This window comes from Cloeon dipterum, chromosome X (genome assembly GCF_949628265.1).
Source record: "Cloeon dipterum chromosome X, ieCloDipt1.1, whole genome shotgun sequence".
Taxonomy (NCBI): Eukaryota; Metazoa; Arthropoda; class Insecta; order Ephemeroptera; family Baetidae; genus Cloeon; species Cloeon dipterum.
In genome coordinates this window covers 26366944-26394524 of record NC_088790.1, presented here as the reverse complement: position 1 = coordinate 26394524, position 27581 = coordinate 26366944, and the positions used below count along the sequence as shown (strand labels likewise).

General features: G+C 40.3%; 3 protein-coding genes across 5 annotated transcripts in view; 1 reads left to right on the top strand and 2 right to left on the bottom strand.

Moving 5' to 3' along the window:
- Nucleotides 1-58: 58 nt before the first annotated feature.
- Nucleotides 59-16214, bottom strand: LOC135945726 (uncharacterized). Of its 3 annotated transcripts, none has more exons than XM_065493571.1 (12): nucleotides 16066-16192; nucleotides 15731-15793; nucleotides 15364-15515; nucleotides 15036-15298; nucleotides 14626-14837; nucleotides 14234-14566; nucleotides 13624-14172; nucleotides 11957-12496; nucleotides 10056-10364; nucleotides 7526-8533; nucleotides 5174-5516; nucleotides 59-3733 (listed from the first exon to the last, which is right to left on the bottom strand). In XM_065493571.1, exons 2-12 carry the CDS (start codon nucleotides 15755-15757, stop codon nucleotides 3069-3071), a joined length of 4401 nt encoding a protein of 1466 aa, XP_065349643.1. In that variant the 5' UTR covers nucleotides 15758-15793; nucleotides 16066-16192; the 3' UTR covers nucleotides 59-3068. The 3 variants fall into 3 exon arrangements, with proteins under 3 accessions (XP_065349643.1, XP_065349642.1, XP_065349644.1); XM_065493572.1 differs by lacking the exon at nucleotides 15731-15793 and adding an exon at nucleotides 5018-5067 and having other exon boundaries at nucleotides 3597-3733; nucleotides 16066-16214; XM_065493570.1 differs by lacking the exon at nucleotides 15731-15793 and having other exon boundaries at nucleotides 16066-16213.
- A 586-nt stretch (nucleotides 16215-16800) lies between these two features.
- Nucleotides 16801-21163, top strand: MAPk-Ak2 (MAP kinase-activated protein kinase 2). Its single transcript, XM_065493675.1, has 7 exons — nucleotides 16801-17052; nucleotides 17162-17301; nucleotides 17360-17424; nucleotides 17607-17714; nucleotides 17773-17947; nucleotides 18098-18308; nucleotides 20546-21163. Exons 1-7 carry the CDS (start codon nucleotides 16918-16920, stop codon nucleotides 20756-20758), a joined length of 1047 nt encoding a protein of 348 aa, XP_065349747.1. The 5' UTR covers nucleotides 16801-16917; the 3' UTR covers nucleotides 20759-21163.
- A 42-nt stretch (nucleotides 21164-21205) lies between these two features.
- LOC135945797 (LHFPL tetraspan subfamily member 1 protein-like) overlaps nucleotides 21206-27581 on the bottom strand; it is a 72537-nt gene continuing 66161 nt past the window's right edge. Inside the window, exon 5 of the mRNA XM_065493676.1 lies at nucleotides 21206-23641. Within this exon, the coding sequence (XP_065349748.1) occupies nucleotides 23523-23641 (119 nt within the window). The 3' untranslated portion in view covers nucleotides 21206-23522. The remainder of the gene's footprint in view (nucleotides 23642-27581) is intronic.

Sequence of the window (27581 nt, the reverse complement as noted above, 5' to 3'; positions counted from 1 at the left end):
TGCTGAATTTAAGGAGGCCAAACACATCGCATATTTGATTTCCTAATGAAACAAGGTATTTTTTTTGCATTGTTGAAACGTGGTTTTATTTAATTTTATTGTAGGAGTCACCGCGCAAAAGAAAAATTGACGTACGTCTTACATATTACACGAAGTATCAAACTTGTATGTATTTTCATCATATCTTAATCAAGCGTACTTGAAATTTGTATCGGCACGGAAATAAAAATCTCCACCTATATTGATTTGTTTCGGTACTGAATCTGGAACACATCAAGGAGGAATCGAAATTACGTACATAATAAACAACAAAAAAGCTAATCAAAACACAGCAGCTCGCAGACAAAGGAAGAAGTTGTTGTTGTTGTTGTTTCGAGACAATCATCAGTCATATTATTTTATATTATATGTAATTATAATATATAATTAACAATTGAATGACTTATTATGTACACTCATATTTCATAGACATAACAACTTTTTTGCTTTACCTGTTTTTTTTCGCACTAGTGTGTATGATTTTGTTGAAGGTTTTATACACTCACACAGCAAGTATTTGAAATGTTTTTTCTTTTAAATGGCGCAGCACAGACAAAGGAAGAGACAACAAAAATCCTCGACGCGTCGATGGAGATCGAGAGAGAGAGCGAGCATTGAATTAATTGTCCACAATCTGCTTGGAGGAGTTTGTGACATATAATATAGCATTCGATTCTTAAAATTCTGTGAATAGACTTTTCTTTTGATGCAATGCCGTCCGCTCGCCCCGGCCCGGACACCATTAGCCAAAACGTTTTTTACACAAATCGCAACGAAAATTGAATCAAAAGCGACTGCATTTCATGCTCGGGGGACTGCCAGTCGTGCCGGCCGGGCGGGCGGAACGCTGCTGATAAAAACACCAAACTCAAATCTCCCCGGGGGCGAATTTCCAGCTAAGTCGCTACTGATTATTACGAGTTTATACAAATTTGAAAGCTTTCCTTAGCAGCAAATGTAAGAGGTGCGTGAGTGTAGTTTATTTACTTATCCTCTGCCTAGGGTGACTCTCTCGGTTTTAAAGCTCCCTTACAATGGAATAATTTTGACGCAACTCGGAAGCAATGTTTTAATGACAACAAAGAGATCAATCAATATATAATATAGAAAAATAACAAACGTCAAAAACAGTCGTGTAACTTGAATCTGCACTTCTCTTCGTGCAGGAATGTTAAAAAACTCGCAACGGCTCGAAATGTTCGCCTGCTGTTCAATTCTCATTTTTGCTGAACAGAAACCGGCTTGTTTGGCAATCAGAGTTAAAAGATAATTTGTACGAGACACGAGGCGCAAATTGAGCTTTTTCTCATCCGTGGAATTTCGCCTGCCTTTTAATTTTCTTTTCTTTTCAACCTATGAGTAACATTAAAAACGAAATGCATGGTTTTCATCGCGCGTAAATACACCAAAGTATTAATAATTAAGAATCAATTTTAAGAATTAACAATTAATCAGTCATACATTCATAATGTGACTAGGAATGCATCTAGAACAATATCTATCGGAACATGAAACACCAAACAGTTCCTCGCCCGCACCGCTCCAAGCAATCAACGCTTTTTAAGTACTTTGTACTGCCCGTGGCCCAGTGGAATTCATATTTATACGCGCTATTTACACACTCAATCGCGGAAGTTGACCTCAATCGATCGCTGACTTTGGTGCATCGGTCTTTGACGTAAAAGTGCGAATATCTACAAACGAATAATGCAGCACTGCCAACAACAAGTTTTAACAACTGGACTAGCACAACCGAATCTTGCTTTGATTTTTCAGCTGGGGTTTTCTCTCCCAACAGCCAAATTTCATACTGGAAAACAACCCATTCTTTTATCTTTGAAAAAATCAAGTTGAATCCACCTTGTTTGAAAATTCTTTGGTTTTTTTCTAGGTTTCAGCAGAGAACTTAAAGAGAGATAAGCGTGGAGTCCAAACAGTCGCAGAACGCCTTTGTGCTTCACCTCTCGTAAAGCTCTCTTTGTTCTGCAGTCCTTTGTTTGGTATTTGCTAGCAGCTAAAGAGTTGTTCCAGCCGCTGAAGCACATTAAAAGTTGATTTTATTTTAATTAAAAACACGCAAATTGGAAACAGCAGCAAAGGCTCTACTCGAAAAATCTTCAACACTGATTGGATGACAGATCTGTGTGTTTTTCAAGCAGGGAATTTTTGCTGTTTTCTCGGATTTATGTGTTTTTAATTGTAATAAACCGACTTTTAATGAGTTTCCACGAGGATAAATCGATGAACCAACTCATTAGCATCAAGTAGGCACCAACCAATTGGCTTCAAAATAAAGAGCGATTTAAAAGGGGCATGGGATTCTTATGGGAGCTAATTTTTTAACGTTTATCTCTATTTCAGATCTCTAGATTGGTGTGTGATTTAAGGTTGTTAAATTGTGAGTGTTGAATTGCAGATTAATTTCCAGTTTGAATAAAAATAGCTCTTTTGTCTAATGAATTTAGACAAAAATCATGAAACAATAACAAATTGTGTTCAAAATTTCCCTAAAGCGTAGCTAAATTTGATTTCAATTGAAAAAAAAATTTGGTCAGAAAAAATTTATTTCAAAATGCTGAGCGCAAAATTCATTGAACCTGCAAAAAATCCCCATCATAAGCTGGGCGGAAAGTATTATTAAATTTGGTTTTACATTTTTCAATATAGAACATAACAATTAAGTAGTGCCTTCTCCACTGCAAAAAGACAGACAAAAAAAACCAAACAAAGATTATTTAAGCTCAGCATGTTAATCAATTCAGCTTTTAAGAGGAAATTTAATGGCGATTACTGGTGGATTCAGGCAATAACAATTAACGTAAAGTTATTAAACTCTTGGAAATGGATTTAACAAACTATTCTTGTGCTTCAACGCAGGAGAAAATTAAAAATTCGTTTCAGCCAGTTTATGAGTAAATCAACAAAATATAATAAATTCATAAACTTCTCATTTGCAGTGCTGCGTAGAACGGAATGAATAAAAGATGGCAACACAATCACAGAACGAAAGGCCAGGTCCGAGCGGCGGTTCACTTTTTCTTGCCGGCCTTGCCGTTCATCTTCTTGGCCGGCTTGGGGGCGGGGGCGGCGGCTGGGGCGCAGCAGGCGCACGAGGAGCGCGGCTTGACGGCTCTTTTGGCCTTGGCGGCCTCGTCACCCGAGCCGTCCGTGTCGGCGGCCTCGTCATCGCGGCGTTTGAGGGCCGCGAACGGCCGCGTGAGACACAGTTTGCGCCGCTTCGGCGACTCGTCGCCGGCGGCGCTGCTCTCCTCGTCGGTGCCGCGGCCGTTGAGTTCGGCGCCGTTGCGGCGCCGCTGGTGCTGCTGCTGGCACGCGTCCAGGTAGGAGACGCTCGAGTCGCTGTTGTTGGACAGCTCGAACGGCAGGTCGGCATCCGGGAAGAGCTCCGAGGTGCTGGGCGCGTCCACTCCCAAATCCTCGCACTCCTCCGACAGGCTTTTCTGCATGTTGTCCTGCCGCACCAGCCGCCGCTTCTTCTCGTGTCCGCCGACGCTGATGCACTTGGCCACCGCCGCCGCTGCCACCACGGCCGTTGGCTGGTGCTGCTGATGCTGCTGCGACACCTTGGCCCGCGCTGACGCGGCGACCTTCACGTCCGCCGGCACCGGCGAATGGCACGCCGCGTGACCTGCCACTTCTTCCTCTTCATCCTCGTCTTCTTCCTCTTCTTCACCTGAAAATTTGAGGCAGGGGAATATCAGTATCCAGTTTGATCTACGAAATTAAATTGTGCAGGTGCAAGTAATGCATAGTCGACTTGGCAATTTTAATTGTTTACAAAAAAAAACGAGCCTCGTCAATAGGGTTGGGAATTTATAACGGGTTCTTTGAAGGTGTACTGATACGTGGGCACCAAAGAGACGATTTTTAAGCCACTCCAATCCTTGAAAAACGTCCCAATTCCAGGGGTTGCATTTTTAAAATCGATTTTTGATTCTATAAAGAGCTTTAAAAGATTAATTTTTGATGCTTTCTCTGGCAAATTTGAACTTACGTTCGATGAAAATGTATCAGGGTTGGAAAAAACTGGGATACCTTATCAAGTGTTTTTGAGATGTTAAGAAGGAGGTTTTTTTGGCACTTTTAAAGTGGAATGATAAGTGATTTTTTTATTTTAAAAAATTAATTACATGAAAAGTTAACCTAAATCGACTTATTTTTTCTGTAATTCTGACCAATAGTGCCTCAAAATCCAATTTTTCGAATTTTACCGGCTTCGTACTCTTTTTTTAGCACAGGAAATTAATTGCTTCCGGGGTAAGAAAAATTCTGCAAATTTAATAGTGAGAAGATAAAAAATTGTACTTTTGAGTCTTGAAAGCTATTTTTTATTTTTTTTCAAAAATTGCAGATTTTCGAAAGGGGTCTGTGTTTGGCCTAATTAAAATTCGCCAGTTGATAGTAGCACCAAAAACTGACTATTTTCGGAAAGCTGATTAAATTTCCAGTTTTTTCCTACTGAGCAAATTGTTCTCAAATTTACAATTTACGCACACAATTCATCTGAAAATTTTAACTGGCCGTCAAAGAACCCTACAGTTTTTTTGGGAATAATAAAAGTACCAAAAATTAAGTCACTAATTACACTTTACGATTTTTAGTAACTTAATAGGGCTCATGTCTCATGTGGTTCCAAAAAGGGTCAGAAATCAGCAGTCAATCGTCTTAAATTCCCAAGCCTATAAACACGAAAAGAGCGCCGAAAAAGTTGCCAAAGCGACTGGAATTCCCAAGCTTGTTAGTCCCTATTGTTACAAGCGAGTGTTTTCAAGCGAAACCAAGCATTCTTACTCCAGGGAGAAGGATCTCGTATCGATCTCAAGTTTATGTAGCAGCATTGTTTGTCAAATGACAAAAATCAAAACACTATAGTTTTCCCTGCTATTTGTGGTAAAAACTAGCGATTAAGTAAGAGAAGAAGCATGTTTGAAGAAACCTAAGTCAATTAAGTGACTACCTTGTGCAATTTTTATCATCTCCGTTGCATCGCCGTCACTAAAACACGAACTAAAAAGAAAAAGAAACAATTGAACCAAATGAAAAGCAAACTTGGTTGCAAAAATAACGTGAAAAAATGGCATCCCCACAGCAAAAAATATGCGCTGAAACTCACTTGGCTCGGTCTTGATGTGCTCGTCGACCTCAGACTTGATGGCCTCTGCCTGTTGAAGCAGGGACTCTATCAGGGCGGCGTTTTCCTGGCTCTCCTTCTTGATGCCCTGGCCGGCGAACGGAATCGCCATCGACTGCTGACCCGCCGAGACCGGCACGCCGGACAGCGACTGCGAAGACATCACGGGAATTTTGACGCTGCGCACCGACTGGAAGTTGATCAGCTGTTCGGGTTTACACATCTGCTGCAGCAGCAGGGTCGGCGCCGAGGTCAGAGCGCGCAAATTGCTATTGTGCGCTGGAATCACTCGAAAGAGCTTCTGGCCCGGCGTTTTCCCTACAACCTGAAATGCAAAAAACAATGCATTAGTCAATTTATTTGCGCATAGAAATAAATATGTATTATTTTGTTTCTAAAACCTCTAAAACATCCGTGGGCTATGAGTTCACCGCGTCCGAAATTGAAAATTATTTGAATTATTGGCTGCAATAAGCAGTTGATCGGTACATAATTCTTTGTTCTAATAAAAAAAGGACCTTGCTACAGTGAAATTCAATTTTTTCCCAAAATTTCCAGCGCTTGACTACATTTTCTTGGCAGATTTCGATTCCTCACGTCGAGATGTGTCCAACAGCGTATGAATCCTTTTAGAGAAATTCTTTGTAGCGGACTAAAATAGGATTTCAAATGCACTCTAACTTTGCAGCCACTTTTCTAAAAAAATTACACTGCTACTTAGGTCAATTTTGGCTTCAACTGAATCTTAAGGGATGAGTTTATGGATTGGCAACAAGCATTTCCCGGGGGTTTGCTGTATCAATCCTCTTTAAAACGCCAGACATTTATCCCTAGCGTCGCTGGAAAGGTGCGAAAACCAGCCCTTTGAGCTATTTGAGCATTTCAAGTCACTTAAACTGACCTCCTTAGGCCATCTCTAACATTCATTTCCCCAAAACACTCATTCGCTGTCTTTGTTTATTTTAGGAACGCGTTTTTGTGCAGCTGTGAAACACGCCCATTCTTTTGAATTATGTTTTCATTATATTTCTCTTTCAGAAATCGTGTTTATAGAGGTAAAAGGTTGACGAATAAAAAAGGTCGTAGTGAATTATTTAAATTTTAAGTGTTTTGGAAATTCTGGAATTGTCGTCCTGCCTAGAGCAGACTGATAAAATTCAGTGGTTTCAAAGATTAATTCCCATAATTTCTTTGTGAAAACTGGTCCAAACTACCCTAGAAAGAACTCATAGGCAAAAGGTAGCGAACCCTGAGTAAAAATCAGAGGGGAAAACGGTGATTTCTTGCGGACTTAACGCATTTATTATGCAATTACTCATTTTTGAAACGAATTTAATTTCATTTTCCAATTTGATATCATAATAGGCGCTATTTTTTAAATTATTCAAGGTCCTCAAAATTTATAAACAGCACCGGTGCTATGACCACACTTGGATATTTTTGTTTTCATGTTGACCATGTTTCATAATATTTGCATTTATTATTTTTTTTTTTAATGGGTAAATACGATTTTTTTTGGCTGTAAACCTAGTGCACACTTTAAATATGTATGTTTTTATAGCAACACAACCTTTAAAAGTGGTAAAAATTGCACACCTAGCGCTACCTGGCGGTAAAAATTCAGCTATTTACCCCATTTTATGTCTCCCCACTAGCTAATGGCGTCCAGAAATTCGCCCACATTTACACACGTGGTTGAACAGAAAATGTTGACGTGAAATTTCATTTTTAATCAAATATTGTGGCTGATTAACACCCGAAACAAAGAAATCAAATTAATCTGATAAAGCTCAAAAGAATTTCCAGGATTAACAGCGATTTATTCAAATTGAATAGGCGATAACATTTTTAGAAATTTCCTTGATATTTGGAGCAGTTTTAACTTTTTGAAAATAGCTCTAATAAAAAAAAGGAATTTTTGGCATGTTCAACTATAATTTTTTTTAAAGGGATATGCGAGTAGCGAAGTTATCGATTTTGTGGCCTATTTCCCTCTTTTCGTTTGCTTTCAGAGATTAGTTCAAAGATCACTGCGATCCAAAATTCTCTGCAGCTTATATACAGTTTTATGAATTTTTATTTCGAGGCCAAGTTCTGCTGATAGCCAAAACGTCTGCAGTTATATTATTTTTCTTCAAAAAAATGTTTTTTTCAATATATTTTGCCTACCTTTCCTTGTTGTTTACCATTGGCCATAGTAAAATAAATTTTAATAAATCAAAAACCATCTAGCAATGCATTTCACTGGGGATGACATGGAAATTGGATAGTTTTCTAAAATAAAATTTAAACATCTTGAACAAATCAGGATAAACACAGAAATTTTCTCCTCACCATCAATTGTCTTTGCAGTACAAGCGGCTTGGACTGTGCGACGGGAATGGCGATGGCCACTGTGGGGGCCGGCTGCGGAGGCGGCTCGGCGGCCGGGGGCGGCGCTGGAGGCGATTCGGCGGGCAGAGACGAGCCAGACTCGCTGATCGAGTCGTGCTCCTCGCTGTCCTGCGCCAGGTTGCTCGAGCTGTCCTCACTGGGCACGTGTTCGTCGGCTTCTTTGCTCTTCTTCTTGCGCTTCGGACTGGGGTTGGTTGGCGGGTTCGACCGCCTCCGGGGGGCGGGCTTGTTGTTCAGGTCGGGCGAGTTCCGGAGCTGCTCCGTGTATTCGCTGAGAATCTCATAAATGCGCTTCTGCGTCTGCTCGTCCTCGACGGACGCCTTCGGCGGCGTCTTGGCAGGCGCAGCCGCTTTGGGGGCGGCAGTGGCAGTGGCGGCGGGGGCCGCGGGGGCGGGAGCGGGGGTCGGGGCAGCGGTCGTCTTGGCCGGCGGCGACTGCTTCTTGGCCGCCGTCTTGGCGGCTGGGTTGCTCTTGGGGAACGCCAGCGGGGGCGGCTGCGAGAACGTGGGGGCAGGTGCCGGGGGCGGATCGGGCCGACTGCTTCCGTTGTTGTTGTTGGTGCCGGCGCCGTTGTTGTTGTTGTTATTGTTGTTGTTGCTGGTGGCACTGCTGCCGTCGCGCTCCTTGACGCTGCGTAACACGGCGTCGAACTCGCGCAACTCGTTCTCCAACTGGCTGTTGTTGGTGGGCGCCGGCGCCGCCTCCGGGGGCCGCTTCACGGGCCTCTTGAGCCCCGACGTGCCCGGCTGCACCTCGGGCCGCAGCCGGTCAGTCAGGATGATGTTGGAACCCTGCTTAAAGCACATGATGCGCCCCTCGCGGCCGGCCAGCGCCGAGGCGAGCTGCGGGTGCGCCTGGATTAGCGCCTCCAAGCTGCTCTGCGTGATTTGCACCGGCGTGGCCATCCGCAGCAGGTTTGTCTGGTTCGTCACCGTTCTCGACGGCGGCTGAAATTGCCACATCACATCGGGGTAAAGACACAGCAGGCAAAAAATAGTTTCTCGTGATGAATACAAACCTTACAATTTATTAAAAAGTGCAGGCAGGATTGGTTACAGAATAAAATGCGCAAGGGTCTCCATGCTTTACCAATATTATCTGGCATGATAATATGTATTAAAACTGTGGGAGGAAATATTAAAACCTCCTGATGAATGGTGAAAGAAAAATAATTGATGGAACAGTTGGCAGTGTTTTGATTTGTAACCAAATAAAATCAGTCAGTAAAATTATTGGCACTGTTTGCTTTGATGCTCCACAAAATATATGTTTTCTTAGAAAGCAGTTCAACACAAAAGGAGATTGAAAACATTTTGGAACTGAATAACGATTTTTAATTACAAACATACATAGGTCAAGCAGTAAAATTAAAAATTAGCAGGTACGTTATTCTGAGGTCATTTCCTTCTTCCTAAAGTCCACTCCCTTAAACTATTTTGATATATTTCTCCTATGGCTGTTAGTCGCCTGGTGCTTAGTCGTAAGGTCATAATATGTCGATGCTTCGTTCTTTCCATGATTCCTCGTAAATTCTATATATGTTATGAGAAAAAAATTTATGAAATATAATAGTGATAGATAAATAAATAACACTATTCTACTAATCGTTTTGCTCTTTCAACCTTAACCAAACATTATTTTATTATTTTCATCAGCCCAAACCTCCAATCGATAAAACAAAATTTTAAATCCCGGGGAGAGTTAAGTAACTAAATTTTTAAAAGCCTTCATTTCATAAGCTAGCTACATTTGTTTTTGATTTTGCAAAGCATCAACGCAAAATCTGGTTTTAATTGAATAAATGCATCATACTGCTGTTTAACTTCTGAAAAACCAAATAATTTAATATGTGTATTATTTATGAAAATGACTTGTGATTGTGATTCTGTGAATTAAAAGTATTGTGAGTGTCAGTGGTTTCAAAGTAACAGAAAACTGGGCCAAAATTATAAATTAAAAAATACTAAGGAAAAAACTGAGGAGAATTCCACATTTAACTAAAAATTTACCACAACAATATTTTAGTAATCAGGACGAGTTCCTTGCAAACAGGTTGCAAAAATCCGCATTTTTTTATAAAAAAGCGGATTATTTCTTTCTAATTTAACCAGTTTCTTGCAGGCAATGTTTGGACCTAAGTTTTTAATAATTTTCTAGTTATTAGCTCATGACCTCAACTTGCTAGAGAAATTTGTGGAGAATTGAGGCAAAAAATGGCAATTTAAAAGAAAATATCTGCACAGTGGAGGAAATTTTTACCGCTCCAACCGTAAATTTTAGATTTTCACATGGGAAAAATGGAATAAATTCATTTTTGAATTTCTAGCGCAAGAAATCGGTAAAAATTGAGTGTTAAAAAAAGAAAATGCAACCCTGCGTGTAAATTAGATGAAATTCTGGGAAAACCAAAGTGAAGCACTCCAAGCACAAACGCAAATGACGGAAAAGAGTTGAGGAACACGCGAGTACCTGTACAGTCTGTTGAGTGGCACTGCTCGCCGACTGGACTGAAGTGGTTTGAGGCTGAGGCGGCTGGGGGGGCGGCTGGGGGGCAGCTTGCGGCAGCGGCGTTTGCTGCGGCTGTTGCTGCTGCTGCGCTTGCTGGAAGTTTTTGCCAAACACCTGCTGAAACTTAGGCAACTGCTCAGTGGGCGCTGCGTTCGACGGAGGGCCGTTCGCAGTCGGCTGAGGAGCTGGCGGGGGGTCCGGGGGTGGCTGACTGACTGGGGGCGACGTGTTTGTCTGTGGAGGAGGCACTCCTTGGCCAACCTGAACCACCTGACGGGACATTCAACATTGCGTTAATCAAGGAACAATGAACACAAACCGAATAAATCGTGTGAGAAATGATTTCGCTTCCAAATATTTCATCTTTTTGGCTTATTTTAATTATTGCTAATTTCGCCACAAATGATGCACAAAGGGACGAGTGCAATATATTTATTATGTGCTGAGGAAAGGGCTAGTTTCACAAAATTCGCGAGTGTGTTCAAAGCCGCCAACAAATGGCGCCACCGTATAATTTCGTAGTAAATTTAATTTTAAGGCACTTCCACTGCGATTTCGGATTTCAGATTTGATTCTGCTGCTGTTGCTTTCTTCACTTAATTTGCATTATTTAGACGCGCTGAAAACTAAAATCGGTTAAGCCAACCGCCGTAGAATCGTTGGAAGAGATTTTATAATTAAAAAAATAGTTTCCGCCGATGCTACGGCGATTGGCTTAACCGATTTTGGTTTTCAGCACGTCAAAAGAAAAAATATTAAGTGAAGATGGAACAGACTGAAAGGGCCAAAAATTAAATTTATTAACAAAGTATACGATGGCGCCATCTGTTGGCGGTTTAGAACACCAAAGGTTTAAACAACTGGTGTAATGGAAACAAAAATAATAAACGAAACACAAACTCATCTAACTACCACACAAGATTTTAATTACAACACAAACAAACATTGATGAGACACAGACATCAGACAGAACAACAATGTTTACTGAATACCTGAACCCTAAACATGTTTATTCGAATTCGCAACCTAAGTTCTAAGTTATAATTAATTAAATCCGCTATCACTTCTTCTTTCCTGAGACGGGCGACCAACTGGCGGCAAGTGATTATTTATTTTAGGATATCTCAGGTCAGAAGGGAACGCGCCCGAGGAACCACTTGTGTGTATCTCTTAAATTACTTAATCAATCATTATTTAATCCCTTTAAACAATTTCAGGGTTCGCAACAAGTGAGAGAAATCTGGTTTTTTTGGTTGCACTTAATATGTTTAGTCATTATTCAACCGATACATCAATATTGAAAATTTGTGGGGTTTACTGACTTTCAAATTTTTCAATTTGATCATCCTCAAGTTGACTCATAATGTATTTTAATAGAAAAATTCCTATTTAAATGGAAATAATGACTCTGAGAGCAACCAGAAAAGACCGGTTTAAATCTGCGAACCCTGAAAAATTTTGTACCACAAACGCTCTGCGCATTAGGTGGGAAAAATCACGGTAATAGAGATCACAAGTGTATTTATGTGCAAACCAGCGTGGGTATCAGGTCACAGTTTAGGTGCTTAAAAATAAATAGCCTGGCATTGTATTTAGTCAATTGCAGGCATATAACCAGTGCTGGTCCTAGCACGGACAATTCGAGTTAATCAAGAGTTCATCCACTCGAACAGAATACTGAAGCATAAATTACTCTATTCCACAAATAAGCGTCATCGGGTCTTGAGTTCAAAATAAATTAGTGAGCTACAATGTTAAAATTAAAAGGAACACAAAAACGGACGGATTTGAGAATTGTGCCAAGGAACCAAACCATTTCACACTGATCTTTACACTCATATGCAGTCTTTAAATCCCGCTACCTGTACAGTGGCATTTAGTGGCACAGGCTGGAAGTTATCCATCGAAGTGATGCTCTTCATCAGTGCACTGTACGACTTGTACCTTGAGGAGACGTCAACCTTAGGCTGCAGGTTTTGCCCCGCTAGACTTGGAGCGCATTCTCTCGCTGATTCACCGCAGTGATGCAAACTCAACAATTGAGCCCGGAGTGATGCTTTGCTGTCGTAATCCTTTGGACCGATTATCGTCATCTGGATCAACCCTTTCGATGGAACGTTCGTCGTATACTTTGGCTGCGGCACCTTCATCGGATCGGGGGAGGCTTCACCCTCGCTGCCGCTGCTGCTCACCATATATACAGTCGATTCGCATATGTCGGTGTCCTCTTGCATATCGTACCATTCTGAAGACTCAAATATTCGCACTTTCTTGCGTTTTGGCTCGCCGTCAGAGTAGAAACCGTCAGAGCTACAACTCGCGTCTGTTTCTTGTTGTTCCCATCTGATTCGGCGGGCCATTCTGTCTTCATTTATTTCTTTAATGTCCAGATAAGCAGGAATCTGTGGGGCATAAGGTTTTTGAATATCAAATTGGGGTTGAAATTAATTGGAGAAAAAGTCCCAGGTTGGAAATGAATATTTTCATTTGCTTACAATCACAGATTTTTAACAGTTTTTACCAATTCATGCGCAAGAAATGAATTTATTACATTTTTTCCCTTGAGAAAATAAAAAATTTGCGGTCAGAGTGGCCAAAATTTCCTCCACTGTGCAGATTTTTTCTTTTAAATTGCCATTTTGCTGCCTCAATTTCTCTCTGACAATTTTTCAAGTCGAGGTCATGAGCAAATACTTAGTAAATTATTGAAAACTGAGTTGCAAACTTTGCCTGCAAGAAACTGGTTAAAAAAAGAACGCTTTTCACCACTGCACTGCATTTTTAAACCCTGGTATTTTGCTGACGATTCTTGGGATTAGCCGAAATTGCAATCCAAACCAGTTCAAGTATTGATTCTGTTGCTTGATCTCCCGGCACGATTTTTAATAATTTTATTCCTGACCGTATAAGCTAAATAGAAATATTATTCTTCCAACTTGGGAATTATTCTTCTATTTTTTGTTTCGTTAAAATTAATGCTTCTTGAACCAAATAATGTGCATTGGCATTCATTTCAACCTTTTATTTAATATCTGCAATTCTCAGGTGGAACTAATAATTTCTTTTATAACGATAACTCCCAATTGACTTAGTTTCAAGGTTCTGTTAACACGTGTCAACTTTTTTCGAGCTTACTCTTTCTGCCATTGCAGACTTTCATTGACGAGACAAATCATTTAATATGTAATTTTGACTTTTTGGTGACTTGCCAATGAATTGAAATAAAGTTAGGGAATATTTCACCATTTGAAAACTTATTGCCCTAACCATTTGCAATATTGAACCCAAGGTGACCTTGATAGAAAATTTAAGTGTTTTTTTTTACTGAGTAAAAAATGAACCACCAGTCGAACTGTCTCATCAGAAGTAACTATTTACAAAAAATCATCAAGATTGAACAAATATTGGAAATTTAAAAAAATTTTCCCCATTGTAACTCGAAACAATGCTAAAATGTAAACAATTAGACTCTTAACACATGTTTACCTCACTAAATTATGCATTTTTCATGTTAGTTACGGCCACTCACCTTAGCATATTCCAGCTTCTCCTTCTTGTATCTGGACTTTTCGGGATCCTTCAGGTACTCAATGCACAGGTTCTTCAAATCTTGCCACTTAGTGTCCCATTTGAGAACCTGCCACCTGGCAGAACTGAGGATGATGAGCAGATCGTCGCATACGTCGCTGGTGCAGCCGATGTCATCGCCAGTGAGGGCTAGCATGCTGTCATTTTCGGACGAGCTTTCGGGGGGCGCGATGCTCTCGAGGGTTTCCAAGCCTTCGGGCGTGGGTCGCAGTGAGAAGGCGGTCAGCAGACACTCGCGGTATGCTGGCGCACAGTGCTGCACCAGTAGGCTCAGCAGCACGAACTCTTCCGCCAAGCGGTGCTCCGCCTCGACAACCAGCCGCTTGAGCTTCTCACGCTCTTCCTGCACCTCTGGGCCTTCGTCCGACTCGCTCGCTTGCTGCAAGCTATCTCGCGTCTGGATGTGGTTTTTCACCTCGTTGTGGCTCTCGTTCATTCGCCTGATTATTTGCTGAAGCATGTCGCTGTTCAGCTGAGATGTGAAACCAACCTGAAATTTTAATGATTTTATTTTCAATGTTGATTATAATTATTTAATCTATCTGTCTCACCTCCGATTGGACTGCTTTGCACACCAGGTACACATGCAGAGTCGAGTTGGCCGATTGGACCAGCCTGCCGATCTGCTCAAGCATCTCGTTTTCCGGCGTCTCCCACGTCTTGTGCAGAAGCAGCCATTGCCGGGTCACGCGGTACACCGGACCCTCTTCAGAGTTGACCACTTTCTTCTCCTGCAGGACGATGGAGAGCAGGTGGTTGACGATGGTCTTGCTGGCACGTCTCATGCCATGCTGCTTGAGCAGATCAGACGGCGCCTTTGTCTCGTTGCGCGAGTACCGATCAAGCAGCGCCAAGCCTTTTTCAACCGTGAGGTTTTTCAGGACCTGCGAAATAAACATATATATTTAATTTTACTCCAAGTGGGAGTGAAGAATTAATTTACCTCTTGGACGAACTCCTCCACTAGCTTAAATTTGTAGAGGAGACCGACATAGTAGTCGAGAATGAGGCTTTCATCCTCAGGGCTGGTGTCGCCCACACACCTGACGCACACCCGGACAAGGTTGAGGGCCAAACTATGGCACTTTTGCCGTATGAGAACGGCCAGTCTCGTGGTCAGCACTTCCACAGGCTCTGATCGGATATATTTGGCAACTGAAATTAAGGATTATAATTATCATAATTTTCCATTAACCACGTGGACTGTAGTAGTCACCCGAATTTTCAATAATACGATTGCATGCATGAATTTCTTACCGGTTTTGAATTAAAAATTAAATTTTGCTACTTCTGGCCTGTAATTTTTTATCTATTCAGGATATTTTCCAAAACATATTAAATCAAGTGGCTTACTATCCGTGCTGATTGAAGGATATTGACGAGGGTTTGGCTTCGTCTCCTCACCCTTCGTCATGTCCGTGCTGTTCAGGAATTCCACCAGCTTGTTGGACCACGGCTCTTTTATTAAACGATTTAATATGCGGCATCGTTCGGCCGCTACGGGACAATTTTTCTCGAGCTTGCTAGCGCAACTCTCGAGGGCTGTCAGGATCAAAGTCTTCTTGATCAGAAGTATCTTGTCCCAATGTACAGAGAGGATCACCACGAGGGTTTTCCTACGAAACAAAAGATGATTTTTAATATTAATTATTTTTAGAGTCACGCAGGTGATGAGATTTACCTGTATAAATCCTCGTGGTCCTTCTGGAACATAATGTCCACGTGGATAGAGGCGGGCAGTTGGCTGATATCAGTCCAGATACGGTGCAATTTCAAAACGATATCTTCGTCGTTTTGCTGAAGGTCGATGTCGAGAATCGTCTGCTTGATTTTCTAAAACAAACGAGCGTGAGTTAGGGATGATGGACGCCATTCAACCAGAAGACAACCAATCATGACAAAAATTGCCAACACGGGAACGTAATAAATAAAAGTTCGAACGCAAAACACGGACAAAATATACATAGAACCGAGAAATAATTCAGGGTGAATGAAACCAAGTGCGAAACAAAGCAAAAGCTAAGGAAGTTCGCAGAAAGTGGCCTCACCGCGAAATGAAATGACAGGGAAGACATTCAGCAACAACATCCGCATCTACGACGATCGCGTTCCTTTTTAGTCAGCATTAAAAATTGAGAAAATTATCATATTAGTCCTAAAAGGGGTGAGGGAGCGGCTTTTCGGCAGTGCCGGGCGATTTTGAGAGTAACACGGCCGTTAAGGGATGCGGGATGCATGGCTCCCATTTCAGAACATGGCGGACCTCTGTTATTATTAATATAGGCTTCATCCCTGAGAGGGAGAGGGTGGCTGTACTCTCGAATCCATTTGATAAACCTGAAATGCACGCTGTTTCTCCCGACCTTGCAGAACCCCAATTTACCTTGAGATAAGCAAGATTCTCGTGGATGCTTGCATCTCGCCCCTCGAACGCGGACATCTTTCTTTTTTTCTGGAAAAATAAGGCCCCTCACATCAGCGTCAACTAAGGGATGTACGTCCAACCGCCTTGCCCGACTGCACGCCCATCACTGATCATAGGAGTCGGAGTTGGCGAGTTACCTGCAGGTGGCTCTGTGAAATGACGCCTTCCCACAGATCTGATTGGTCAGTTTCTAAATCTTTGCCAGTGTTGCCAACATGATTTCAAATTGCCTATATTTTACGTCCAAGAATTTTATCACTCGAGTGTTTATTACGCATATTTTATAAGTTTCAGTGATGACGTACCTGTACTGCGTGTACTGCAGAGTATAATCGTCCTGGTCCCGGCAAAATTGCGTAACTTTCAACAACCAAACGTTGTCACAAAAGGTCAACAATAAAGTCGACAATGAAAATTTGGGTGTTCGTTTTGAACGTTGCGCACCGCGCACCAGGACGATATCCAAAGTTAAAATGTGCACAACTGCCTCTGTGTGTCTTTGTTAACTCAGATTGACCGAAATTCCACATTCACGCTCTGTTATTACAGGTAAATTCCTAATACGATCGGAATGTGTAGAGCTGCAAGGTTGGCAGCAGTGAAATAAACGAATTCCATTCAAAGCGAGTACGTACGTAGAGGAAATGTGTTGCTCGGATCCTTCGAGTCGGAAAGGTAGATACTCTCCTTAACCGGGAGATGGCAGCGCAGTGCAGTCGGCAGGCCTGCTTTTGCCTTATTTAATTAGTTTCCTCATGTAAATAAGCCGTGATTTGGTTTCATTCTCAGTCTCACTGCAGTTTCGCTAGCATGAGCGGCCGGACACCAAAGTTGTCGCTCATCACCGACGACTACGAAATTTCGGACAAGGTTTTGGGACTCGGCATCAATGGCAAGGTGCTGCAGTGCTTCAGCAAACACGCCCGCCATAAATTTGCACTAAAGGTGCGTATATCATAGTAGTACGTAGGTATAAAATCACTTGTTTGCTCGCGTGATTCATCAACGTTTTATCGCGTTTGTCTGAAATTATAATGATCGATTGTGCGCGCAGGTGTTGCACGATTGCGTTAAGGCGAGGCGAGAGGTCGACCTGCACTGGAGGGCCAGCGGCTGCCGGCACATAGTCAACATCATTGATGTCTACGAAAACTCTTACGGAGGCCAGAAATGCTTGCTGGTGGTCATGGAGTGGTACGTTATCAGTTGCATCACGCGCTAAAAACCGTGCTAATCCGATTATTTCCCACAGCATGGAAGGCGGCGAGTTGTTCCAAAGAATTCAGGACAGACAAGACGGTGCTTTTAACGAAAGAGGTATTTTCGTGTTGACGAGGTCAAGGCCCGCTTCGGCTCGACAGCTTGAACTTGATTGGCTTCACTTATTGCCATGCGTTCTAAATTTGTACCAAACTAAAAATATTTTGCTTCTAACAAGCTTAGCTATGAATATATATCCAAAGGAATTTTTTAATTGCAATAATTGCATGCGTTTACAGAGGCTGCGCAGGTAATGAGAGAAATCTGCATAGCTGTTAAATATCTGCACGACATGAACATCGCGCACCGTGACCTGAAGCCAGAAAATTTGCTGTATACACAACCAGGTAAGGCTATGTCGTGAGATATCGCAGCCGAGCAGTGTGCCAAAATACCGTGTTTCAGGAGAGGAAGGCGTTTTGAAGCTGACAGACTTTGGCTTCGCCAAAGAGACATTCACAAAAGACACTTTGCAGACGCCGTGCTACACGCCGTATTACGTCGCGCCGGAGGTGTTGGGCCCGGAGAAGTACGACAAGAGCTGTGATATTTGGTCCCTCGGCGTCATTATGTACATTTTGTAAGTGAAGTAGACACATTGGTTTATTTGGAAACGCCGACAAACTGCTTCCTTTTGTTTGTTTACCAATCGCGGCAAAGTCTTTCAAGTGCAAGGGCGCTTCTGCCAGTCGCTGCGGTTTGACATTGTTTACGCTTGGCTTCCTTCCAGACTGTGCGGATTCCCTCCATTCTACAGCAACCACGGCCTGGCCATCTCGCCGGGCATGAAGAAGCGCATCCGCATGGGCCAGTTCGACTTCCCTGAACCTGAGTGGAAGAATGTCTCCAAGGACGCCAAAGACCTTATAAAGGGCATGCTCTGCATAGACCCCACGCAGCGTCTTGAAATCTTCCAGGTCATGAACAACAAGTGGATCGCTGTGAGTATTTTTTGGATCTCGTCCAAATTTAAATCATATTATACAGAGACTTCAGGCAATTACATTAGTAAAGAGTAATTTGCCTCTTAATCTTTACATGTCTTCATGATTTAATTGATACATCAAAATGCTCATTTTAAATTATAAATAAAATTTATTTTATTGAAGGTATAGTATTTATAAAATCTTATGCTACTGAAAACCGCGATGTTTTAAAAAATTTTATGTTCTTACGACTTTGAAAAAAAACCCCAATAAATTATGCGTTGCTGACAATGTGTGGAATCCACACTTTCCTGATGATGTCAAGTATAAGCAGAAGGAAAACCCCCCAATATTAACGCTCATGATCACCACTTGATAAAACGTCAACTATTCGCACCTGAATTTAGTTTGAATATGAGCTGGACGTCTCCTCGTCCTCACACTTAAATTAAGGGACAAAACGGTGAAATCGTAACTTATACAATTTCTCCCTATCCACCTGAAATGCACCCAGGGTTGCAAAAAACGTATTTATTAAAAAAAACATGCAGTGCAGTGGTAAAAACTTTTTTAATTTTTATTAGTTTCTTGCTGGCAATATTTGCACCTCAGTTTTCAATAATTTTCCTATTATTAGCTCATGACCTCGACTTGAAAACTTGTCAGAGAGATTGAGGCAGCAAATGGCAATTTAAAATAAAAAATCTACACATTTGAGGAAATTTTAACCACTCCGACTGCAAATTTTAGATTTTCGCATGGAGAAAGTAGAGTAAATTCATTTCCTGCACTTCTTGCTCAAGAAATTGGTAAAAAAATTGAGTGGTGAAAAACCGGGTGGTAAGCAAATGCAATCCTGTATGCCCTGCGAGCTGCAGCGCTCCCTGTAACTTCTAATTTTTCTTTAAGTTTAGCGAGTTTCAACATTTTTTCCTATTTTTTTGGTTAACTACCTGAAACTGAACAAAATCCTCAAATAATGTGATAGATATTAATATCTCCCACTTTAGGTATTTTTTTGTATCAGTAAAACGGGAGATAAAACCAAAAGTTTTGTGGAAAGAAACTAAAGGCGATCGTTATTTTTGTGCCAAAGAAATTAGTACCTGAGATCAAGGATAAACACGAGGAAATAAACGAGGACTATTTGTCTTTCCTTGTTGCCAAAAGCTTCAATTTCAATCTCTAAGGAGTGTAAACCAAACATGAAATAGGGCTTCAGTTGCTAAGTCAAAACTAGTCGTGTAACAAATTGAAGCGCTTGGCAATGAGGAAAGACCAGAACAAAGTTCTGCCATGGAACATTCTTTGAGTGGCTTCGTTAATGAAACTTAAGAAAACTTTCGTGACGCAGAGGAATGCCTTTAAGTGCCAAGAGCCGATTTGCTAAAAGCAACAAGCCAGTTGCATGACCTTTTTAAAATAACCTAACGATTATTAGCTTCAATATTTTTCCCCATCAAGGGTAAATCAAGTCAACAACTAAATTTTCTCTTTTTTTGGGTCAAAATTCCTCAAATATTATTCATGCATTGAAAACACACAAAAAATCAATTCATTTTTTTCTAGAGAAAATTAGTCTCCTTCACAAACAGGCGTGTGCTTTCAAGCACGCCTGCAATGGCCTTCACTTATAATTAGTCTGCTTTTTAATCTGTTAAGCTCACCACTCAAATAAAAATCAATTTAAACATGATTGCGATATGCCTATCATTTTTCTTTAAAGTGGTATGATAGTGATATTTTATTTTAAAAAAAAATGATATCACATGAAAATTTAACCCTTTAACCGATCAAATTCTTCTGGCCAAAAGTGCCTAAAAATCCAATTTTTCAAATTTTACCGGCTCTTTTATGAGCAAAAGAAATTAATTGCTTCCAGGGGTGAGAAAAATTGTGAAAAATGAAAAGTGAGAAGATAAAAATAGTGCTGTTGAGTCTTGAAAGTTATTTTTTATTTTTTTTAAAAATTGCAGATTTTCCAAAAGGGTTTGTGTTTGGCCTCATTAAAATTCTCCAGTTCATAGTAGCGTCAAAAACTTTATTCAAAGCGCTACCTATGTATTTTTTAACTGTACATGATGCTCAGTACTGAATCGTTATGTGTGTTAAAAGATTTTGCAGGGAAATTCACTATCATTCCTCATTAAACTTCGATAAAAAATCCTTAAAAGCCACTAATTGAAAAAATATGCTGTACACTCCCATCCTTAATAAATCATTAACTAACATTTTAATCTGATTGTTTTCAGCAATACACAGAAGTGCCTCAGACCCCGTTGTACACTGGCCAGATGTTGAAGGAGGGCGAGGAGCTGTGGCCGGAGGTGCAGGAGGAGATGACCCGCTCGTTGGCCACCATGAGGGTTGATTACGACCAGGTGCAGGTGAAGAACCTGGAAATATCCAACAACCCGCTGCTCAACAAGCGGAGAAGAAGGGCCGAGGAGATGGCAGCCAATTAAACCGTATGCAAAACCGTTCTTGTCTTCCCCTTAACTGGATTGACGCGCCTTGAGAAGGTTTCCGCAACGCAGAGGGTAATTTCGGCTCGAGGACGGCTTACCCTTGCAAAGAAAGGGACTCGTATTAACCCTTATACTTAACGATTTACGTATTTCCCAATTGAAAAAGTCAAAAAGATAGCTCTGAAATTATGATTTCGGGCGAACTGTTGGTCTTTCTTTTATTTGTTCTCTTTGAGAAAGAAGTTACAATTTTTCCATTTTTATTTAGACAACAACCATTGTTACATAGAGAGCATATTTCTCTTTTTTATTCTTCCCAAATTTTTGAATCGTGTGATAAACCAGTTCTGTTTAGCCAAAGTTGAACTTGAATAAAAATGCAGGCTTTAATTAACAAGTAAAGTTTGTCTTTTATTCCTCGTGCAAAATAAAACAAACACCAAGTAGTCATTTTACAGCGATTTATTCTCTTTAAAAACCCTTTATTTAATTTCTGCAGTTATCAAGGCACATGTTTGGCAACCTTTTTCATCGTGGCTTGATAATTTTAGGTGGCTTTCAATTTTTAATACACAAAATAAATCATAAAAATACACAATTATATTGAGAAACACGACACCTAAAGGTAGCAAGCCACAAGAAGAGTAGAATGTAGTCAGTCTTGAGAGAGCGTCCGTTGGTTTCACAGGCGCCGCCGCCGGCACGTCAGCATTTTGGCCGGCCGACCCGAATCGCGAGTTAATTGTCTGATGGGCACGAATTGTTTTCTAATGGGATGACGAGTGCTTCTCAAAATGTGGAGCGTGCGAATTATTATGTCACTTTGAGCAAGGTCATCGCTGGAAGCACACGCACCCCCGACGCAGCGCATCTTGGCCTAGAAGCTAAAGAGCGAGTTCAGTGCTTTTCTGACACAGCTCTGGGGACACGCGCGAACGGAGGTCGGACACAATTATTCCGATGGGTCGTTAGTGAAATTGCTTCTGTCTCGGCCAAAATAACAGGCAGGGTTGAGCTAAAAATAATTAGCAAAAGCTTTCGACTGTGAAGCTCTTTACAAACTTTGATTGTTAACCGAAGAAATGCAAATTATAATCTGGTTTGAAGGGTTCAGCAGAAAATAGATGATAAGGATAATTTTAAACATGTAATTCACAGTTTGCAAAGGACTTCAACATAATGGCGCCTGGTCCGAGTAAAAAAATTAAATTTGAAATTTTCTAGTTAATTAAAATAATTTTTTCCTGTGAAGCCTCGAAGGTTTGGAAGTGCTTCTGGTTGCCATTTTAATTTTTTTTCACTTGGACCACGCCACTTCTACCGCTGCGATTTAAGTGGCAATCTTGCTGCTGTCAGGGTTGCAAAAATCCCGTTTTTTTAAAAATGCAGTGGTAGAAAACTTTTTCAATTTTTACCAGTTTCTTGCAGGCAATGTTCGCACCTCAGTTTTCAATAATTTTCTAATTATCAGCTCATGACCTCGACTTGAAAAATTGATTGAGTGAAATTTTTGGAAAAATTGAGGCAGTGAATGGCAATTTAAAAGAAAAAATCTGCATAGTAGAGGAAATTTTGACCACTCTGACAGCAAATTTTAGATTTTCACAGCAGAAATATGGAATAAATTCATTTCTTGCATTTCCTGCGCAAGAAATTGGGTAAAAATTGAGTGATAAAATCAAATGCAACCCTGGCTGCTGTGAATTCTGCATTTTAAATAATTTCTAAAAAAGATTTCAAAGGTTTAGAATTGCTAAAACAAAAAAATCGGTTCTGCCAAACGCAAAGAACCAATATTTAAATTACAAAAAGCTTTATTTCTGACGTTAAAATGCGTCGATCGGCAGCCAATTCGATTTGTTCCCTTAGCCACTTCATTACCGATATAAATTGGCATTTAATCACAACCCTGAAATCACTAAAAGTTGAAACGGCATTTTAACTCACTAATTACACACTTCAGGCTTGCTCGCTCGTACTCTTGATTAAATTACTCCGCTAATCAAAAGTGATGCGTATTATTCCCGGCAAATTGCGAGAGACAGCGCAGCTTTTACGAGTCTCTCGCATCTCACTCATCGCCAGCCAGAGTTCCGAGTGAACTTGAGAGCAGCATGCAGCCGTGGTGGCACTTGAAACTTTTATTTAGATTCCCGAGGGCCAATTAGTCGGCCCTTGAGAGCGCACAAAAAGTTGCTATATAGAGGGCGCGGTGTGTAAGGAACAAATTAATGCCGTCGCTTCTGTTCGTGAAAGGTCTTCAAAAGCTTTTTAACTATACACACACACACCGAAGAGAAATGGAGAAAGATATTATTTTATTATGCATTCAGCGTCACCGCGGCATGGCGACTTCAGGCTACAGCGGGCGCCAATTAATTTGATTCGCAGCAATATACTTGCCAAAATTAACGAGCGAGACTTGTTAAAAAAGTCATCATTTTGTAGCGCCGGCGGATTTGGATTTCGCGGTGCGTCAGGGGCATAAAACCCAAGGACGTGTCGTTCGCTCCAGGCGCACAAAGTTAAGGAGGATTTACACGACGCGCTTTTAACTCGGAAAGCTTAAAACGCCGGGTGTTTCCTGGCATTTTGCTCTGTGTGATTTTCAGTTCGCTTAATATTTTTTATAATTTTTACCATCCCTGAAAACTCGTGTTTACTTAATGATGATGAAATTCGGGTCGGTCACGGTCAAATTTTATGTTCTTGACGGAAAATTCCGTCAAACGTGGCTTGCTAACATGCCGGCGCTGTACACTCATACCCTGAAGGAGCCCGGCTTCAACCTGGACGCCTTGCAGCTCAGGGTGGAGCACACGAGCAACAAAACGGTGCCGCCAACCAGCAGGTGCGCCGAGTAGGAAAACTCGCAAGGACCTGAAACACACAAATTTTATTAGTTAAAAACCTCAAAGGTGATATTTTTTATCAGTATAGTTTGTCCATAAAACCGTCACTATTTTAATTATTTTAAAACCCAGAATATGCACTTTTTCTTATTTTTTTAAATTGCAGCTAACACATATATATGTAAATGTTGTCAATTTAAAAATCCTGCAAATTTAAAAAATGAATTTTTGCTTCGATCTAATTTTGATTGGGAGAATTTATTGCACGTCAAAATGGAGCTAAAACTCAAATTTATAAAATAAATCCTGTAAAGACCGATTTTTAATTTGTTATTTTATATTTAAAATTTCCATTTTATATTCTGAGTGAGTACACATTTCATTTCTTCTATAAATAAATTTACCAATTTAAAATCTGAAAAAAGAGATTATTTTTTTGCGACTTTCATTCAAAATAGGTCCGTTTATTCAAATTTCCCGTGCACAGGGCAAGAGAAGAAGAAATTTTACTCTATTCTTTGGTCTTTATGGCGGAAAGTCTCCTCTGGGGAAAAGGCCGAGTTCATTGTCGAGGGTAATCTTTTGTGAAGCGCCGCTCGTGTAGATAAAAATCAGCGGGCAATTTGGAAAGGAATGCTATCGCGCCGGGAGAGTATGGCGCGGCGCACAAGCGTAATTCGAGAAGGTCACCGAGGTCACCAAATTGCAGCTTTCCGCCTCAAAAGCCCAGCACGGACGGCTCTGCCGCCGATAATTCCGGCGATGAAGTCATTTTTTTCGCCCAAAGATCAAAAGCAAAGGGAAAGGAAAGGAGCGTTATCCTCTCCGAGGTTTTCAATCCGGCACGAGCATAAAGGGAACTCACATTTCAATGGGAATGTCGTCGGGATTATTATTTATTGGAGGGATTTGCGGAGTTGGCAATTTTAGATGGTTTTAAGACAAAAATTGAAATTTTTAAAGGGTTTGACTTATTTTTATTTGCAAGCAATGACATAACAGAAAGTACAACAAAACTAAATTTTATAGTTGTGGGTGAATTTATTGATTTTTTGCTATGAGCAAACTGAAACTTTTATATTTAACTTAATTGTGAAGCAACACTACTTATCCTGAATACTGATAACAAAACTCCTATCTTATGTACGTTCGTCAAATTTTTCTTGCAATTTTTTAAATTTCATAAGAAATACGAATTAAATAAAGATTTAACAAGACAAAAATTTAGCAACGAAACATTAATTGAAAATCAGCTAAAAAATGGAGTAATTATTACACACACTAAACGATTTTTTCGGCCATAGTCAAATCAATAGGGACTTTTCTGGAGAGTAAAAATAGTTGATTTATCTTTTGAAAAAGAGCCAACCAATCAAATAATATCTCGTTATGTATTTCACAAAAAGTGGCTTCAAATTTGATTTAAAAGCATTTCTTCCTTCCAGCGTTGCAAAAGCTTATCACCCGGATTTCCCCCCTGGTTTTTAACGGTATTTGCCTTTACATTTTTACTTATTTCTTTTGCAACAAATGAATTTATTCCTTATTTCCCCTGTGAAAATCTAAAATTGACGGTCGGAGTGGTCAAAATTTCCTCTACTGTGCAGATTTTTTCTTTTAAATTGCCATTTTTCTGCCTCAATTTTCTTCAAAAATTATCTCTGACAATTTTTCAAGTCGAGGTCATGAGCTAATAATTAGAAAATTATTGAAAACTTGAGGTGCAAACATCGCCTGCAAGAAACTGGTTAAAATTGAAAAAAACCCACTGAATTTTTTTAAACGCTGGGTTTTTGCACCCCTGCTTCCATCTATTCTATGTACAACAAAAATTTACCGTTAAATTAAAGAGGAATGATACTGCAAAAGCCTGGAAAATGCTTGTTGCCAATGCATAAACTCATCCCTTATTTAGGATTCAGTTAAAGCCTAAATTGACCTAAGGAGCGCTGTAATTTTTTGAGAAAATTGGCTGGAAAGTTAGCGTGCTTTTCAAATGGTAATGGCTGTCTCCTTACTTGAAATCCGATTTAATTTCAAAACCAAGAGTTTCCCCAATAAGTGGCATACACCGTTGGACAGATCTCGACGAGAGGAATCGGAATATGCCAAGAAAATATGTTCAAGCACTGTAAATTTTGGAGAAAATTGGCAAAATTTGAATTTTTATTGCAGGAAGGTCCATTTTTTACTATTGCAAATTGTTGAACAAATTGTTTATCGATCAATTGCTTATGGCATCCAACAATTTAAATCATTTTCAATTGTTGCCCAGTATCATTCCTTTTAAAAAAATCCCATGTAGTGATTTTGATATATTACAAACATTGTTGAAAAATACTCGAATTCAATAAATTCAACTCAAATTAGAACCTTTAGTTTCCTTAAGTTCTAAAATAATTCAGGCAAAATATGTAGCAATCAAGTGTTTAATATTCGGTTGGGATAAAAATAGTCTTTTCCCCCAATTATCATAAAATGAATCCCTGATATTTAAAGCAGCCTGCTCTCAGCCTCTTTTTAATTAATATCCCCAGCACACACGGCAAGCGTCCAACAATAGAACTCTCAATCAACATCACGAACAGCACACACACAGTCCGACGCATTTTGCGCGATTGGCAATTGCGGCGCACTCATTCTCTTCCACGAGCAAATTTACATATGATCGGCAAAAAGTGCGGCAAATTGATGCAAATATTTATTGTCTGCGGCTGTTGGTTCGCGCTCTCGCAAACCGCGATCGGTTCTCTCGCTCCAGAGTGCCGGCCGGATGGTATTTATAATGGCTTCGACGGTAGAGAGAAAGGTGATCAATTATGCGCGGGAAAACAAAACGTGACGAGCCGCCGGGCGATTCAATTAGAATCGAATTTGCTGCTCGTGCATTTGCATGGGCACATTGTGGGCGGTCTGCACAGGCGGATGTGCATGATGGCTCTTCGATACTGCGAAATTCAAATAGGATTTGACGTAGTTCGAGGCGAAAGCCACGTCCGTAAGCACAGGGCAGTGCGCACAAGCGGGTTTCCTGTCCTATGATTGAAATTTAATAAATGATTTTGATTGACTCTAGGGCTGTGAATTTTAGACATTCGGGGCTTCCAATTGTCATGGGAAGATCAAACAGGCAAGAATAATGCAATTTTAAGCAACTACAAAAAGTCGAAAAAATGTTTTAAAATTGTCTTAAAACCTAAAACAGCCTTTAAGAGGTGTAAATTGGATTTAAGTCCGAGAAAAGTGCATTATTTTTATTTTCCTTATGAAATGATATTTATGGTGGAATTTTTAAACTTAAAATTTTATTTATTTTTTAAATTATTGTTAAAGACCGTCTTTGACGAAGTTTCTGAGCCCACCAATCGATTCTTGAGGGTCGAGTTAGGTAAAGTGGATATTTTTTCCGACCAAAAAGTCCAGAGAGACGTGCGAATTTTTTTTCCCGCCAAAACAATATGAATGCGAGAACTGCGCATGCGTCAGAGCTAGCTGGATCTGACAAAGAAGTTATTCGTACAGACGGTCTCTCTGCAAGTGCTAAAACCAGCACTGACGCATGCGCGCAGTTCTCGCATTCATATTGTTTTGGCGGGAAAAAAGTTTTACTTGTGCTACGCATCGTTTTTTCTGTAAAATTCTTATTTTTTCGTGAAAGATGGTTTTGTTTCTGTTCTTAAACCATGTTTTCAATTGTTGTTTCTTTTCGGTGAATATATTAACTAAAACAAACTCTTTAATATAATTAACCTATTATTGGGTCCAATCTGCATGTTCAAATGATAATTATTTGAAAAGAAGAGACGCAGCTTGTTCAACGAAGAAAATGCTCTTGAATATTTTAAATTATTAAAAAGTCGAAAAACTTGTGTCTCATCTGTTTTGATGGCTTGCAAGAATTTTTTAAAAAAAGGCAAATAAAAGTCGATAAATTTTACGACTCTTTTAATTACGTTTATTGATTTAAA

Excerpts from the sequence above, each read along its gene's own strand:
- MAPk-Ak2 (XM_065493675.1), top strand. The coding sequence starts at position 16,918 with ATGAGCGGCCGGACACCAAAGTTGTCGCTCATCACCGACGACTACGAA. Across the intron at positions 17,425-17,606 it reads CGGTGCTTTTAACGAAAGAG|AGGCTGCGCAGGTAATGAGA; the intron begins GTATTTTCGTGT and ends ATGCGTTTACAG. Across the intron at positions 17,715-17,772 it reads TTTGCTGTATACACAACCAG|GAGAGGAAGGCGTTTTGAAG; the intron begins GTAAGGCTATGT and ends ACCGTGTTTCAG.
- LOC135945726 (XM_065493570.1), bottom strand. The coding sequence starts at position 16,122 with ATGTCCGCGTTCGAGGGGCGAGATGCAAGCATCCACGAGAATCTTGCT. Across the intron at positions 14,838-15,035 it reads TCCTTCAATCAGCACGGATA|TTGCCAAATATATCCGATCA; the intron begins GTAAGCCACTTG and ends CCTTAATTTCAG. Across the intron at positions 14,567-14,625 it reads TGGAGGAGTTCGTCCAAGAG|GTCCTGAAAAACCTCACGGT; the intron begins GTAAATTAATTC and ends TTTATTTCGCAG.